The sequence below is a fragment of the Diorhabda carinulata genome, chromosome 3 (assembly GCF_026250575.1).
Source record: "Diorhabda carinulata isolate Delta chromosome 3, icDioCari1.1, whole genome shotgun sequence".
NCBI lineage: Eukaryota > Metazoa > Arthropoda > Insecta > Coleoptera > Chrysomelidae > Diorhabda > Diorhabda carinulata.
In genome coordinates, this window is record NC_079462.1 from 10,815,277 (window position 1) to 10,830,442 (window position 15,166).

The following is a 15,166-nucleotide window of genomic DNA, read 5'->3' on the forward strand; positions in this document are numbered from 1 at the left end:
CTACGATGAGATGACGATGAGATATGTGCCAGGTGAGGATAATAGGATTTTCTGGAACAGTTAGTTGTGTATTTTAACCAAATGCTGTTTGTCCATTAGTACTCACCTTTCTTCAATTTTCATGACATATTTTTTCCTAATAGATCCACTGTATTTTTACTCTTTAAATCTTGTATATTTTCATTTGATTAACTATTTCTATTTCTCGAATAGAACTTTGCTAAGGTGAGAATACATGAATTGAATATGATAAAGAAATTTACTAAACAACTATGCCTAACAGAATAATCGATTTATGGAGATTACGAAAGAGACTCTTATATGAACTCACGAGTTCCAATGACCAAAGGCCTATGAAAAATAGTGAGATTGAACAAATATATATATATATATATATATATATATATATATATATATATATATATATATATATATATATATATATATATCATAATTCAACTGAAGATTTTCAGTTCGTCTTTCTTGAAAGGAATTCAAAATAAATTTTGAATGTGGTAGGGATGCCAGTAACCCTGTGAATAACATCTGATCTAAGGTCTCTAGAATATCCCAATATATTTGCAAATTGAGAGTTTCACAAGGACGTCCACAATTCAGATTGAACAGATTGACGAAAATGTCCAGTTCTGGTTTGATAATTTAGTACTGGCCGATTGGTGAACTCAAACTTCAAATATTAAAACACTTTTACACAAAAATTAAGTGATTGTGAAAAATAGCCCAGGCATATCATTGCTTTGACAGAACATTTTTTGCACATGATCATTGAGACTTAAAAAATTTTATTAAAATAAAAAAGTAGTTGTTGAGGAGAATGGGGAAATGGCGATCACCTAACTTGGAATGAATACTAAAAAATCTCTTTAATCGGTATTTTCTCACATTGTAGCTAATACTAATATAATATGTATTAATTTTTATATCTATACCTCATTTCTCCACTCCCTCCGAATTCTTCGCATATCAAACCAATCAGAAAGACCAGTTTCTGTGTTAGTACCCGAAAATATCGATGCAGTTCATGACATGATTTTATCAGACCGTCGAATTGGGCTAAAACGGATATCTGAAGCACTGAATATTTCATACGAACGCGTTCATCATATAGTTCACGTCAATTTGGACATGAGAGAAATTGCTGCAAAATGGATCCCCAAATGTTTGAATGTTGACCAAAAGCATGCAAGGGTACAAAATCGAATTGTTACTATGGATGAGACTTGGGTACAATACTACGATCCAGAAACAAAACAACAATCGATGAAATCTCTGGTTCTTCAAGACCTAAGAAGTTTCGTGTCCATAAATGTACTGGTAAAGTTCTTGGTTCAGTTTTTTGGAAAATTACTCGAGATTACTATTCGACATTACTCACCACTCTACGGGAAAAAATTAAAGAGAAAAGACGCGGAAAGCTAGCCAAAGGTAATTTGTTTTGCAGGACAACGCCCCTGCACACAAATCTCATGTTGCCATGCAAAAAATTCGTGATTTAGGGTTTGATTCACTAAAATACCCCCCTTATTCACCAGATTTGGTTTTGTCCGACTATCATCTCTTTCCTCAATTTTCTTCCAACGAGGAGGTGATAAAAGCTGTGGCGGTCTAGTTTGCAGAGCAAGAAGAAACATTTTTTTGATGTCCTCGTATATTTGATAAGTTAATGGAACTTCAAGTGTACAAGTGGCATATGGAATCGCTTAAGTAAGACGGTGATACCCGTCAGTGGACGGTCGTTTACAATAAATCTTAACGAATACAATAGTAAGTAGAAATTAAATATGTAGATTTTTCATTCTTCACAGTCACATTGATATAAGAGAGAAATTAGGTAATCCGAGACGATAGGTTAATGGAGCATAATTTTTGTATATTCATTAAGCAGGCATCACTTTTCTGTTATTCATTTCATATCATTTATTTATCTATCATAAATCAATGTCATTTCCAGCTGTTAGTTGAAACTTGAAAAATATAAGAAAGTTCTTAGAAGTAGAAAGTTTATTTTCCTATCCACTTTACGTCCTAATATTTAGATCGAACTCTGAACGATAATAAGCGTTGATACTAACAGTTTCCTAGGTGTAGCTCTTTTATGTGGAGAAAATTTTGCGAGAAAACATCACACATTCAATTTCCAGTTTATCACTGATTTTTTTATATCGTTGAAAGTATAAACATACAACGTTCGCACGGTTTACAGTGGCGCACTGCCATAAAAGAGTAGTTTAAATATTTCTTTTCAACTTGATAAAAATTTGGATCAGTAATAATGTAGAGCGCATCAACCACAAAAAACTGTTAAATTTGTTTCTTTATATTTAATGTAGTGAAAGCCATTAATCATCAAAGTTATAGAAGAATGGATTCGATTTAAGTATGTTTTATATAAGAAATTGAACGACTCAAAAATTTTCACTTTCAATCAGCAGAATACCATCAAGATTTCTAATGATACTTCTCATTCAAATATTTCATTTAAAGTTGAAGTTTAATGATAAGAAGCTCTGATCATGGTTTCCAAGTTTATTGCTATAAGGTTGTGATAATTCTGCTTAAGATTAGAAACGCATAAAATTTATTACTAAATATAATCGATCAAATTGATAATTACCTAGATGTCACTAAAAGTAATCACCAGTAAACCTAAACTTTTCTGGTGACTGTAGAATCCGATAATGGATGATTACTTGTAAGTAATTTTCAAACCATTGTATTATTTTTCTCATTGTTAGTAAGCTTATCTTTTTAATAGAATGGAGACGCAACATAGGCTATTGTAGCCTAAGTTTTTTTATTGTTCAAATTTATCTGCAGAGCATTCCAGAGAATAGAATAATAGATAATTAGAAATAAGAAATACAAATATATTTATTCATATTAGCTTTTCAAACCATCAGAAAACCGTCCTTGGTACAGTGACGATTCTGCGCAATATAGATTACGTCTTCTAGCTTTGAAGTTATAGTTATAAGGTACACGTGTTCCAACCGACTTAGTTATCGATTTTCAACCGTTTCCGGTCCAGATTAGCAGGTTGCAACAAACCTATTATATATGCTATGTATTAAAAAACGCACAACCAGAAGGAATCTGAAAAAATTTACTTTCTGAATTCGTTTTATTCCAAATGCTACAAAAGCCAAAAACCATCTTGGATAATATTTTAAAATTTTGAAAATATTTATGCACATGCTAAAGTATGAGTAGTCAGTTAATTCCGATGCATTTTGTTAAGTATGAAAATTCCTTTCTCTCTATTATATTTCAAACTTTAGCTCTCACTTTTTTGTTCTTGCTGATCTAAGCAAACCCATGCTGCTCACCTTAAGATCATTTCTAAAATATCTTGTTAATTTATTTAGTACATATGCATATGACTAGATCTAATATCCAAGAACTATCCTCTAGGTTACCATTTATTGTTACTAAAAAATTTCACATGTAATGATGGTTTGAAAAACAAATCTCCTGTCAGTAAACTGTGGATCCCAGCTTGGATTGAAATTTTTCAGAAATTCGAAATCTATTTTCCATGAATTTTCTTTATGTGTTTATAGACCTCTATTCAATTGTATAATAGATTCTAGAAGTAAAATAATAATTATATTGGACATTTTATTCGATACTTATCAATACTCAAACTATTTTTACGTCGTAAATTAAATAGCTTAAGAGCTCTAAGACTCAGCAACATATCAATTACAACGTACTGAGAATTGATAACCGTTAATGTTTGAAAATACAAGAAATTATTTTATCATATGGCGACACTCCTTAACTTCGTTTTTGATTGTGATCCGAATTGTTATCTGATTTACTTAGTCCCTAAAAAACTCTGTTGTGTTATTATTCGTAGCCCAAATTTGAAATTATAATTAATAAACAGGAAACCAATATTATATCTCGCATAAAAACCAAAGCTAATTTTTCGCTTATAATTTTATGACGATTATAGAATGTCTAGCAAAATAATTTGAAGAGATTAAATTTTATATATAAATTTTACATTTTCGTTTCTTTAACAAACATCAGAAGTAAGATAGTTATCTCACTATACAAGATTTGCGGTTCATATCCTTATGTACGAGGGCCGCTTTTTTTCAACCTCCGATAAGCTATAAATAAAAGACAAGTTACTATAAAACAATAATTTCATTACACTTACGGTTACTTTGCTACATTATCACCGAAGAGACATTTGTCATATGTGTGGACAAGCTTTTCAATACTCTCTTCAAAGACAGTTGCCGCCAATGAATTCAAGTAGAGTACAAAACAGAACTTGAAACTTCTGGAAATTCCGTAGACAAAGCAGCAATGGTGAATTTGCGGTTTCCTTTAACCATTCTGTAAACTCGTTGAACCAGTTCATCTGACACGAGACACGACAGATTTGCGTCCTTATCCTCTTTCATCATGCACATCATACGGTCTTCTTTAAGCTTTTGACACCACTCAGGCAAAACACCATCACTCATGAGGTTCACCTCATAAACACGACTCATTCTCCGATGAATTTCTGCAGCACTATTGCCTTCAGCCTGTAGAAAACGAATCACACTTGGCAGGAGCATCATCAATAATGGCAGACATGTTTACGTGGCTGTAGCACAACGCCGACTGACGCCTGAATGGCAATAATGGCAGTCTGTAGTGCGAGACCTTCGCAGTCGCATAAAGCACATGCCCGCGTACTTGTATTTGTACTTGTTTTTTAATATACTATTCTAATTTCAAAATTTTCCTTTATTATATATTATGATATTATAAATATCACAAGTGAAAATCATCCAAAGATGTGAATATATAAATAATCTCTAGAACTCGTTAATATTTTCCTCCCAAATTTTTCACCAACCTTTGAAAAAAGCTCAATGAGTGATATTTTAGAATAGTTCGATATTTACTTACAGACTCTAATAGCTAGATGTTATTTTTAAGCTTCATTTATACCATTCATCACCGAGAAAAGCATCCTATCGAAATTAAAATTTCATGCAAAATTTTTTATCTAATAATCTGATGCTTTTTGTGATAACTAAAAGTGTTTCGACTATCGTTTACCGTAATTAAAACGTTTTAGTTACGCTTATGCTTGTAATCGCTCCGTAGGAAACTGGTCTAGAGAGCAATTTCCATTCGTGATAAATTGAAGCCATTGATTTTCAATAAATAACTAGAATTATTTTTCTAAATACCCTCCAGTTTTAGTATATAAAGTCATTCACAGCGTACTTGAGTTATCAGTGTATTAGAGAACATTTTCAGTAACAATGTTCTCGAAACGTTTCTTGACGCTTTTTTCGTTATTGTGGTTGAGTATCGGTATTTACGCGGACGATAACAATCCCGATGCAAAACCAAGAAGTGATTTCAAAAAATCATTGTCAAGGGATTGTTCGTCAATATATTCACCAACATGTTTGAAGTTAGATGTGGTGTCTTTGGTTGATAAGTTAAATGAACAAGACGAATATAGTGTTATACCTGGTGTTTCAGTGATAAGGGAAGAACATAGTGATCATAGTACGACAGCAGATATGGTAACGGAGCTAGCACGAGATTTTCCTAACGATCCCGATGCTAGGTTGGATGCTTTTTTGATGAAAAAAATTACGTCGTATCTAAGCAGTCATTCATTGCGGTTAAATTTGTTAAATAGTGACGCAATAGAAAGCGCAAGAAAAGGGGGTGGTGGCGAAGGCGGAGGAGGTGGTGGGAAAGGAGGCGGCGGCGGCGGTGGTGGAATAGGTCTGCTTTTGGCGGCAGGTGCGATGCTGAAAGGAACTTTCTTTGCACTAGCCCTAGGAGCGATCGCAGCCATTGCAGGAAAAGCCTTAATGACTGGGTTAATATCGTTTTTACTTTCTGCCATTATTGGTCTCAAAGCTTTAACTCATGGTCATAAGTCTACTACGTATGAAATAGTATCTAAGCCCGTTTACAGTCATTCCAGCTCACATTCTATTGGTCACGAGGAATATCATCCTAGTTACGGTCATTCTTCGTACGGAAGAAGTTTTGATTTGCCATTGCCACTGGGTTTGCAGCCAGAATACAAACCATCCTAAGTGATATCATTATTATTAAAATTTAATTTATATTTATTTATTTCAATATTTATCGAATGTTTTGTTGAATAAAAGATTCATGTTCTCATGTGAATATTATAATCATAGACAACCTTCTCATAATCTGGACCTACAGAATATATATAATTCGAATAAGCACATTGAGTTGAAATGAACATTAAGTATCTGTTATTGTAATATTTAGCAAGCCTAGGTTAATAGGTATATACAGATTAGTGACTATTGATGTACTGAAGAAATAGATAGTATTTAATTAATTTAATATCAATTAATTATGTACAATGATGAAGAGTTGACAAAAATACTATTGTGGATGACGATTGCCGGATACACAAAAATGATTGTAACTGAAATGTAATACAAAGAGATTTGACTACAATTCGTTCGATATCATAGGACGCAACTAACATTTGAAACTTGAACTGTTCTCAATAAAATCTACGAAAAATATACGTTTCAAAACTGAGGTTTACTTTCCTACTGAAATAATTTTATTTTTTGCAAGAACAGCTAAAACTCCTAAACGATGAAATGGATTTTCACATACTTAATCTTATTGGATGAAGCATTTATTGCAATGCCATTAACAATGATACGTTTGATTCTTATAGAAGCTGCTGTAGTACATTTTTTATAGAAAACTAAGTACTCTGGAAAATAATGAACAGTGATATGGCTTCTTTCTGCAATAGAACAATCAAGTTTGTTAAAACCTAATCAGTCGCTTATGAGTTGAGCTGTTTGCTTAAGAAAAATTGAATCCCTCCCCACCAAACTATTATTGAAATATATTTTTTTGTAACATTAACTTTTTCTTTCAGTGATCAAGCGGACATATATATTAATTGAAATTGTTCTGTTAATTACCTCATTATTCAAATGAATATTTTGTAATTTACAATTTATAGCAAACGTACATAACATTTTCTAGTATTTAATTATAATACAAGCGACCCGATCTGGCTTTGCACAAATGGTAAAGCAGTTTTGTATGTCGTTTACATCAGCTTGATGTGTTGGGTATGTGAATGAACTTCAGTTGTTATGTCTACAATACTCGAAGTATGCAAATATATTTTTGCACTCCCTCATATTGAAAACAACGCATTTTGACACTGTTTTGAAGGACGTACGTGAATTCATAAGAAGGCATCGATTGCTCGTGCTTGTAAGTCAACTTACCAAACCTGGGTAGTAATGATTCATGCCATACAAAACATATCTTATGTACCTATGAAATAGTGTAAATTCATGGGGTTCCATGTGCAAACATAGCAAATACTTTAAGTTTTTGATTTCATTAACATTGTCAAACTAACAATGATTCATACAAATTGAGTAATATGAAATGATTAACGGACCACGGTCGGACAAACGAAGATTGCTGATGACGACAGCCCACTCAATTCCTCTGTACGGGGCGGTAGGTCTGGTCAGACGCCCTGAGAATAAAGAAATACTTCAAGATGAATCAGCTGAATAGACTTTATCACTAATGAAAGACTAGAGTATGGACAAAAAGGAAGTTTTAAGAGGTGAACTTCTATATTACCCAGCTTTTGACGGGACACGTCTACTTCCGACGGTATCTTCACAAAATGAGGAAAGTACAAACACCTGAGTGTAACCACCGGATGAGCTTAAGAGAGGAAGTAGAGGAAACTGTCGGCAGCATAAATTCTGATAATATCGTTCTATATAGATTCACCAACCAGAAGTAATATCACAATAGCCCCTGGTTGGACGAAGATGACAGAAGATGGCGGTTTAGTGGGTAGGCTATGGGAGTCCCACTTATCTATCAGCTCTTGGTGAAATCCGATACTTTGATTCCGCATCTTTTCAAAAATGATTTAAATATTACTAGAATCATTAATATAATTTAAAAAGTAGAACGAACGTTTTCTGTTTTTTCCTCAATGTGCAATAGCAGTCCTTGTTTGTCACCATTTCTGAAATATTGATACTTCAATTCTCTTCCTCAATTTTTCTGGAAGGAATATTAAACAAGCAATATATGGCAATTATTCTATATCCTTCTGGCTGTTAAACAAATAAATTATTTCAAATTCTCCCCATTTTCCATAAGACGCTCCCAGCTTAACGTTGTTGATAAAATATAATGCCGATGATGTTATTGGTCGAAGTAATAATTTGATCCATAAGTATTGAATTGAGTTAAGAAAAATGTGAGAATAAGATATGCAGGAAGGAGAAAACATCTAATATACCGGGATGTAAGTAATTTAATAGTTTCGTACTTATTGCTACCCTTGCAATTGCTGGTACACAAAATCGTTCTGGACTAGTAAATGTTACTTAGATTCCTGAGAGCATAAATAACTAATATTATGTAGTTATTATAAATATAAAGAGAAAATAAATTATTTAATTATATAACTCACTGAGATCGACTGTCTTATTATGTCTGAAGGGTTGCAAGAAGTTTCTATTAAAATTTGGTAGATAAAATATTGTCAATCATAAAATACTTCAATTAATAGAGCGTATTAGTTTTTTAATTACTTACCGTAGGTTATTTTAATTATATAATATTTAGAAGAATATCGAACTCAAGAAGTGATTGACATGAAGATTAGTGATATTTAACACCGGGCTTTTGTCATGGTGAAAAAAACAGACCGGGCATTATACAACTCCGACTCCATCATCAGGCTAGAAGAAATGGAATAAACTATAGGACTTTGCATTGTTCACTTCAAGCAGTAGGAGAGATCACATTTCGAATTTTTCTATTTTCCTAACCCTTATGTGGGCACTGTTTACGTCAGTCTTTTACCACGGCGCTCGGAAGTAAAAGTGAAATTATGACGAATTCATTCAACATGGTGGATGCAGAAGTTTAATCATAGCTGAGATCAGATAGTACGAGGGCTGTTATTTAGTTTTGAGATAGACAAATAAAAACAAATATTTATAATTTGACATGGCTTTATTGTTTCTCAGAATATTCTTCAGAATCACTTGCAATTTATTTTTTATATGCGGCGAATAACCCATTAATTCGATGTCTTGACTGTTCAAAAACATTTTTGTTTGAATTTTCGTGGTAGAAAATGGAGCGTCTTCTGATTTTTTCGAAAACTTCTGGCAAAAAAGTGCTTGGATCGGTCCATCTTGAAAGATCCATACAATCAATTGTACTTTAGATGAGGTTATTATGCATACATACATGATATGTCGCCTATTACTACACAAATGTGCGGTATCCTATATGAACAAATCTTTTTTAAAGCCAAATATTCATGCAAAATTGAATTCATGCAAGTGAAACTAATGCCCAAGGATGCCTCAATTTCACGGTATATCACATGACGATCTTGCAATTTCAATTTACGCACAGTAGCGATGTTTTCTGGCACAACTCCCGATTTTGGATGACCTTCATGAAATTCATCAATCTTTCCTATTGTCAATATTGATTTTGAAGGCAAATCGTCATTCAAAAAATGCTTAGAAGTAAATTTAGGGATAAATTTTTGTTTGTTATAGCTATGGCTTTATTTGCAAATAAGACAAACGTGAATGATAAACGGTAATAACAGTCGAATAATTAGTGTTTTTTCGGAAGTTGTTTGATTTGGGAGCAAACCATACAATTCTTGCAATAATTCTTACTGACAAAATTAGTTAATTCTTTCCTTATGCGGTTATTGAGAGAAGAGAATGAAAGCTTTTAAAAACAAATACCTGTTCATTGCCATGGATGGGCTGTTTCTATCGTGAATTAGTTTTGGAAAGAGCATGAGAGTCATGGCAATCAGAAATCACTATGTTCGAAACTAGTTCGTCTAGACAATTAGCAAGTTTTACGAAACAAAGAAAAAAGAAATTTTACCTTTAAAAAAAATAGGGTACGTTCCGTCAATAGATTTTCTAAGATGAACAGGAGTATGTAATACGTGAGAATTGCGTAAGCAACGTAACGAGAATATTGAGTTTTCACTGAATATATTCTTTTCGGACGAAGCTACTGTACATTTAAATTACATTTAAACAATAGTACCAAATCTTACCAAATATACAATAGTATATTTGGTAAGATTGGAATTAGTACCTAGTTCTTATGTTTGACAACGCTGATAAACTTAACACCCGTTAAATTGAGGGCGAAGTATATTTTCAACAAGTGTCACGTTAATTTACACTGAAATCCATGAATCTTCTGTAAATGGACTATCTGTATCTATCGGGCTAAACCCGACGTTATGGCATTATTATTTATGACGAATCAAAGAAAACCTCCTAAAATTGATAGAATTTCTTTGAAATAATATTTCAGCCTAAAACAACAACCTAATGGATCTTCTCACGGATCTATTAATTGTACTACGTTTTTCTAATTGCTACAACGATATATGAAACCATTGATCCAAACTAGTTGAAAACATATTTTATGCCGATGATCTAATAATATTCTTCTAAGGTAATAATATCCCCTCGTTTCAGGAACACAACCAAAAAACTTAGCTCCAAATCTGGTTCAAATACACGGGACTGCAATGTTCAACTGAAAAGGCCAAATGCATATTATTCTCTAAAAAATGGAATATCACCCCATTAAAACTTTTTCAAGGTATAGCGATAATATCAAATTTATTGGCATGATTACTGACAAAAAATCATGCTGAATAGACTGTTTACATCACCACTATACCAACACTCACACTTACACTGTCTAATGTGTGTTTCGATAACCAAGTTATCGTCTCTCAAGGACTCAAGGTAAACTTTACTAACCTTTAGTCTCGGAAGACGATAACTTGGTTATTGAAACTCACATTAGACAGTATAAGTGTGAGTGTTGGTTTAGTGGTGATGTAAACAGTCTATTCAGAATTAATATCATCAACGGTTCCAGAAATTCCAGCTTAGATAAGAAATCAATCCTACCAACACGTTTTAACCCTTATAAAAAAATATCAAGTAAATATACGTTTATGTGTTCACATACCTATCTGATGCACATATATAAGAAACACTTTGACATACTATGGCTCTATATTATATGCGATTCAGTACATATCACTAATAATAGAAACAGGAGTATTCCGTTCAGGTCCAAAAACATACTGTTATGAACGCATCTCCTCCCTGGAGCTAATCCTGTCTAGATGTAGTGGAATTCTAAAATTCGATGAAGGAATCGGAATCCGTTTGATGTTTGTTTAATATACGTTTTTATTGCAGCTGGCGGTTTGTATACATTGTTCCTTTCGAATCATTTCTAGGAAGGTGTATTTATTTGGTTTTTTCATTAATTTTTCTGGTTCATTGGAGAATTATTTTTGGATACATAAGGAGTTTATATAGCGCAATTGAGTTCAGTTCATAATAAATAGTTGTAGTGAAAGAGACGAACCAGCAAAGTACTCAGGGAATTTGAATAAAGTATTTAAGTTAGTTAAGTGATAGTGATAATTGAATTATATAATTTAGTTAAGTGAAGTATAGGTATTTGAATAAATTAAGAACTTAAGAGGCAGTGTTTATTAATTTACCCCACGAATAGAAAGAGTGTAAATAAATACGAAAAACGTTACAATACAAAACAGAATACTACAATTGAAGTTACCCTGAACAAACATTGTCTGCACTAGAGAGCTATTCGTCATTCTGTAAGCACTTATTTACATGTAAATGAGAAAAAAGATTTTTCAACTTAACTCACACACCCAAAAGTACTCGTAATGAAAGTCGAATTACCACATATGAATGGGAAATACTTTGGGTTCCCTGTCATGCTGGTCTCAAGGATACCAAGAAGCTGTTTAAAACGCATGACAAGTAGTGAAACTGCGAATGAAATGTTGACGATAGAATACTGGTACCACTCAATCAGCAAAGATCACTTCAAGAGAAACTAAATAGGTTACACCAAGTTTAGTCAAAGTGACGTGATCACCAAAAGTGAATGTTCATATGTGAATTGAGAAAGACACAAGCTTCTATCAAAACTTGATGACAGACTACCCAGAGTTAAATATCTAAATGAAATTAATATACTAAAAAAACTAAAGTATATTTATAATTACGATGCAAAGTGTGTGGTGTTTGTGTACAGTGGTGTATGCGACGTACAAACGAAAGAAAATTCACCTGTCAATAGAACTGAATAGTTATTTGGTCTCTGATAGAATTTGTTCTAGTTTCCCATGAAATACGAAAGATATATATATTTAATTCCTCGAGAACTTTTCAATGGCCCTCCACCCGACAAAAAATTGGTTCGTTCGCAAGCAGCTTAGAGGATGAGAAATTCATTCTATAAGCATAAAATTCATCCAAAGTTAAATTAATTTAAGTATTGCGAGGTAACTGCTTGAACAGTAACAATTTTTTTTCATTTTTTTGCGCGACTATCTTCATCTGCTCCAACAGTATGCTCAATTTACACTCCTTAATATACGAATGGACTTGACTTGACATTGTTTCTATAATTTAATGAAAACTGATTTAAAATGACAAACGTTAAAAACCGTGAAATACTCAACCATCGGTTGATATGAATGAGATAATATTAGCAAAATATGTTTATATACGGTTAATTCTTCATGGTTTGGTTCAAATTAACTAAATAAGAGATCTTAAAATATGATTTTTCACGTTTCGTGCTACTTAATTTAACATGAGAAAATTGAAAAAGTACGGTATATCTTACTAATACTACTGTTATATGCTTTATATAAATAATTCCCATCTTAAAATAATTTTAACATAGTAGCACTTCTTATAAATTGATACTTCAAATGACAAGGAGAAAGTGGGATTGATAATCTGGACCAATACTTTTGGTAAAAGTGAAAGTCAACTTCAATTCAACGATAAGCTTCATCACTATTTATACATTAATACCTCATACCAAGTATAAAAAAGTTCTGGAAATAGGTTAATATGTATGCTATAGAAATTTCTAATACTTTTTTCACAGAGAAAGTTGCGGCTTCCATGAATACAGTGTACAGACAAAATTTCAGTTTTTGAAAAACTGTACAGTTCAAGTGGAGAAGATATAATGAAATAAAAACTGCATAAAAGAAAGAATATTTTAGTATTGTTATGATTTTCCTATTTATTCATATGATATCTATTGGTTGGGTGAATTAATAAACACTCTTTAAAATCTTAATTTATTTAAATACTTTATACAACACCAACTTACAATAATTCACTTATTACTAACACTAAAGTAACTTAAATAATTTATTTAAATTCTTGGATTACTTCTTTTTTCGTCTATTCACTACGACTATTCATTATACTACTACATACTGAATTACACTACAAAAACTCTTTATATATCCCAAAAGGATTCTCAAAACTACTAGAAAATAAAGAAACATATAAATGAATAGACCTTCGTAGAAATCTAAATGAAGCGCATGCTATAGTAAAAACCCATATAAAACAAACTTCAAACAGATTACAAGTATTTCAATCAGTATCAAACGGTTGTCTAGCACAGTATGATAAACACTTAGCAGTGTATCTATAATATAATTGATAGAAAGGGCTAACGCAGGTAGACATCTTGGTAGTATACAATTGAAGCCAGTAACAGGTGAAAATTCTTCAGTTTCATTTTACCAAAGGTTTCCAATTATTTCCACTTCCCCAATATTGTTCATAATATTATTTGTATATACCTTGCTTTAAATAGCAGCCACGAGTGTTTATCTCAAATTTAAATAAATATTCAAGAAACTCACTATGTGATCTGCAATATCCCGATTATAATTCTATAGAAATGAGGGAATTTAGCGATTGATATTAATAAAAGTAAATATCGAACTAATTGCATCTACTACAAGGGTGGCTACTCAAGTTTTGACATATAGCAGCATTGATGTGTCAAATCTGACATTTCTATAAAATTTGACATGTTTCGAGGTGGATGTACCCAGAACGTGTTGTCATATGATTGCCATGTGAGCTATTTCAGAGCCATTTATCTTTATCAAAAAATAGAATTAAATTTCCGTGCCTTGATTTTACATGACTTTCGACGTGTGTAAACTGATATTGTAACATTGTTATGTAACATACCGTGAGATTGAGGCATACTTTAGCTTTAGTTACACTCAATTCATTCAATATTGCATGAACATTTGGCTGTTAGAAACATTTGTTCGCTTTGAATACCGCTCAAAAATGCTCGTGTCGATTGGTGTGAAGTAATGCTAAAAACATTCAAAAGATGTCTATAAAATCGTGATAGGCGATTAATGTACTAAAGTAAAGTATAATCGACTGTGAGGCTATTTCACGCTGAGCCAAATTGAACAAAAGTTTTTCGCGCACGAAGCACTTCAGAGCAAGTTGTCCTTGTTTTTTTTTTCGCTTTGACTAGACATGTCGCCACCATTCTATTAGAGCAGCGTAGAGCAGTTCGAAAGAATTAGGGAAAAGAATCGTAGAAGATGAATCATTTTCCACAACGTCAATGGGAGCTCTCACGCCTCAGTTCAAACAAAAACGTTTTTAAACAGCCAAAATATCGTATTGAAGGTCCATTCGCCATACAATCAATTATTTCATCTTATACCCGCACATCCACATCGGAAGGAGCGGTTGATACGTCCAAATCGCATGTTCTGGAGGTACCTCAGTAGGAATAGAAAAAAGGCTTAAACAATGGGTTCAAATGCATGCAAAATTATATAAAAACGATAAAGCCATGTCAAATTATGAGTATTTGTTTTTATTTCTCTTGTATTATAAAAGAGTATGACACTAGAAAGAGACTTATTGTTCAATTATAAAAAACAAAGTAGAGACAGATGTCGGCAATGTTGTGCAAAATTGAAATTAATTTCTGTTATTACGAATATCCTATTTATGAAAAATTGGTGTTTCTCAAAACCACTTAAAATATTTTTATATGAACTAAATATGTAATAATAAGATGATAGATATTCGTTTTAATAGTGAAAAAACTTTTTTCGGAGTTAAAGTCTTATTTATTATACAGGATTAGATGAAAATAAAAAAAATGTTCATTTTGTATTATTGGACAAATCAAAAATGGC

The 15,166-nt window shown here is 32.4% G+C and overlaps 1 protein-coding gene across 1 annotated transcript; it reads left to right on the forward strand.

The window, feature by feature from the left end:
- Positions 1–5,283: 5,283 nt before the first annotated feature.
- Positions 5,284–6,582, forward strand: LOC130891307 (uncharacterized). Its single transcript, XM_057795944.1, has one exon. It carries the CDS (start codon positions 5,298–5,300, stop codon positions 6,093–6,095), a length of 798 nt encoding a protein of 265 aa, XP_057651927.1. The 5' UTR covers positions 5,284–5,297; the 3' UTR covers positions 6,096–6,582.
- The last annotated feature ends 8,584 nt before the right edge of the window (positions 6,583–15,166 follow it).

Coding starts and splice junctions, on each gene's coding strand:
- LOC130891307 (XM_057795944.1), top strand. CDS start 5,298: ATGTTCTCGAAACGTTTCTTGACGCTTTTTTCGTTATTGTGGTTGAGT.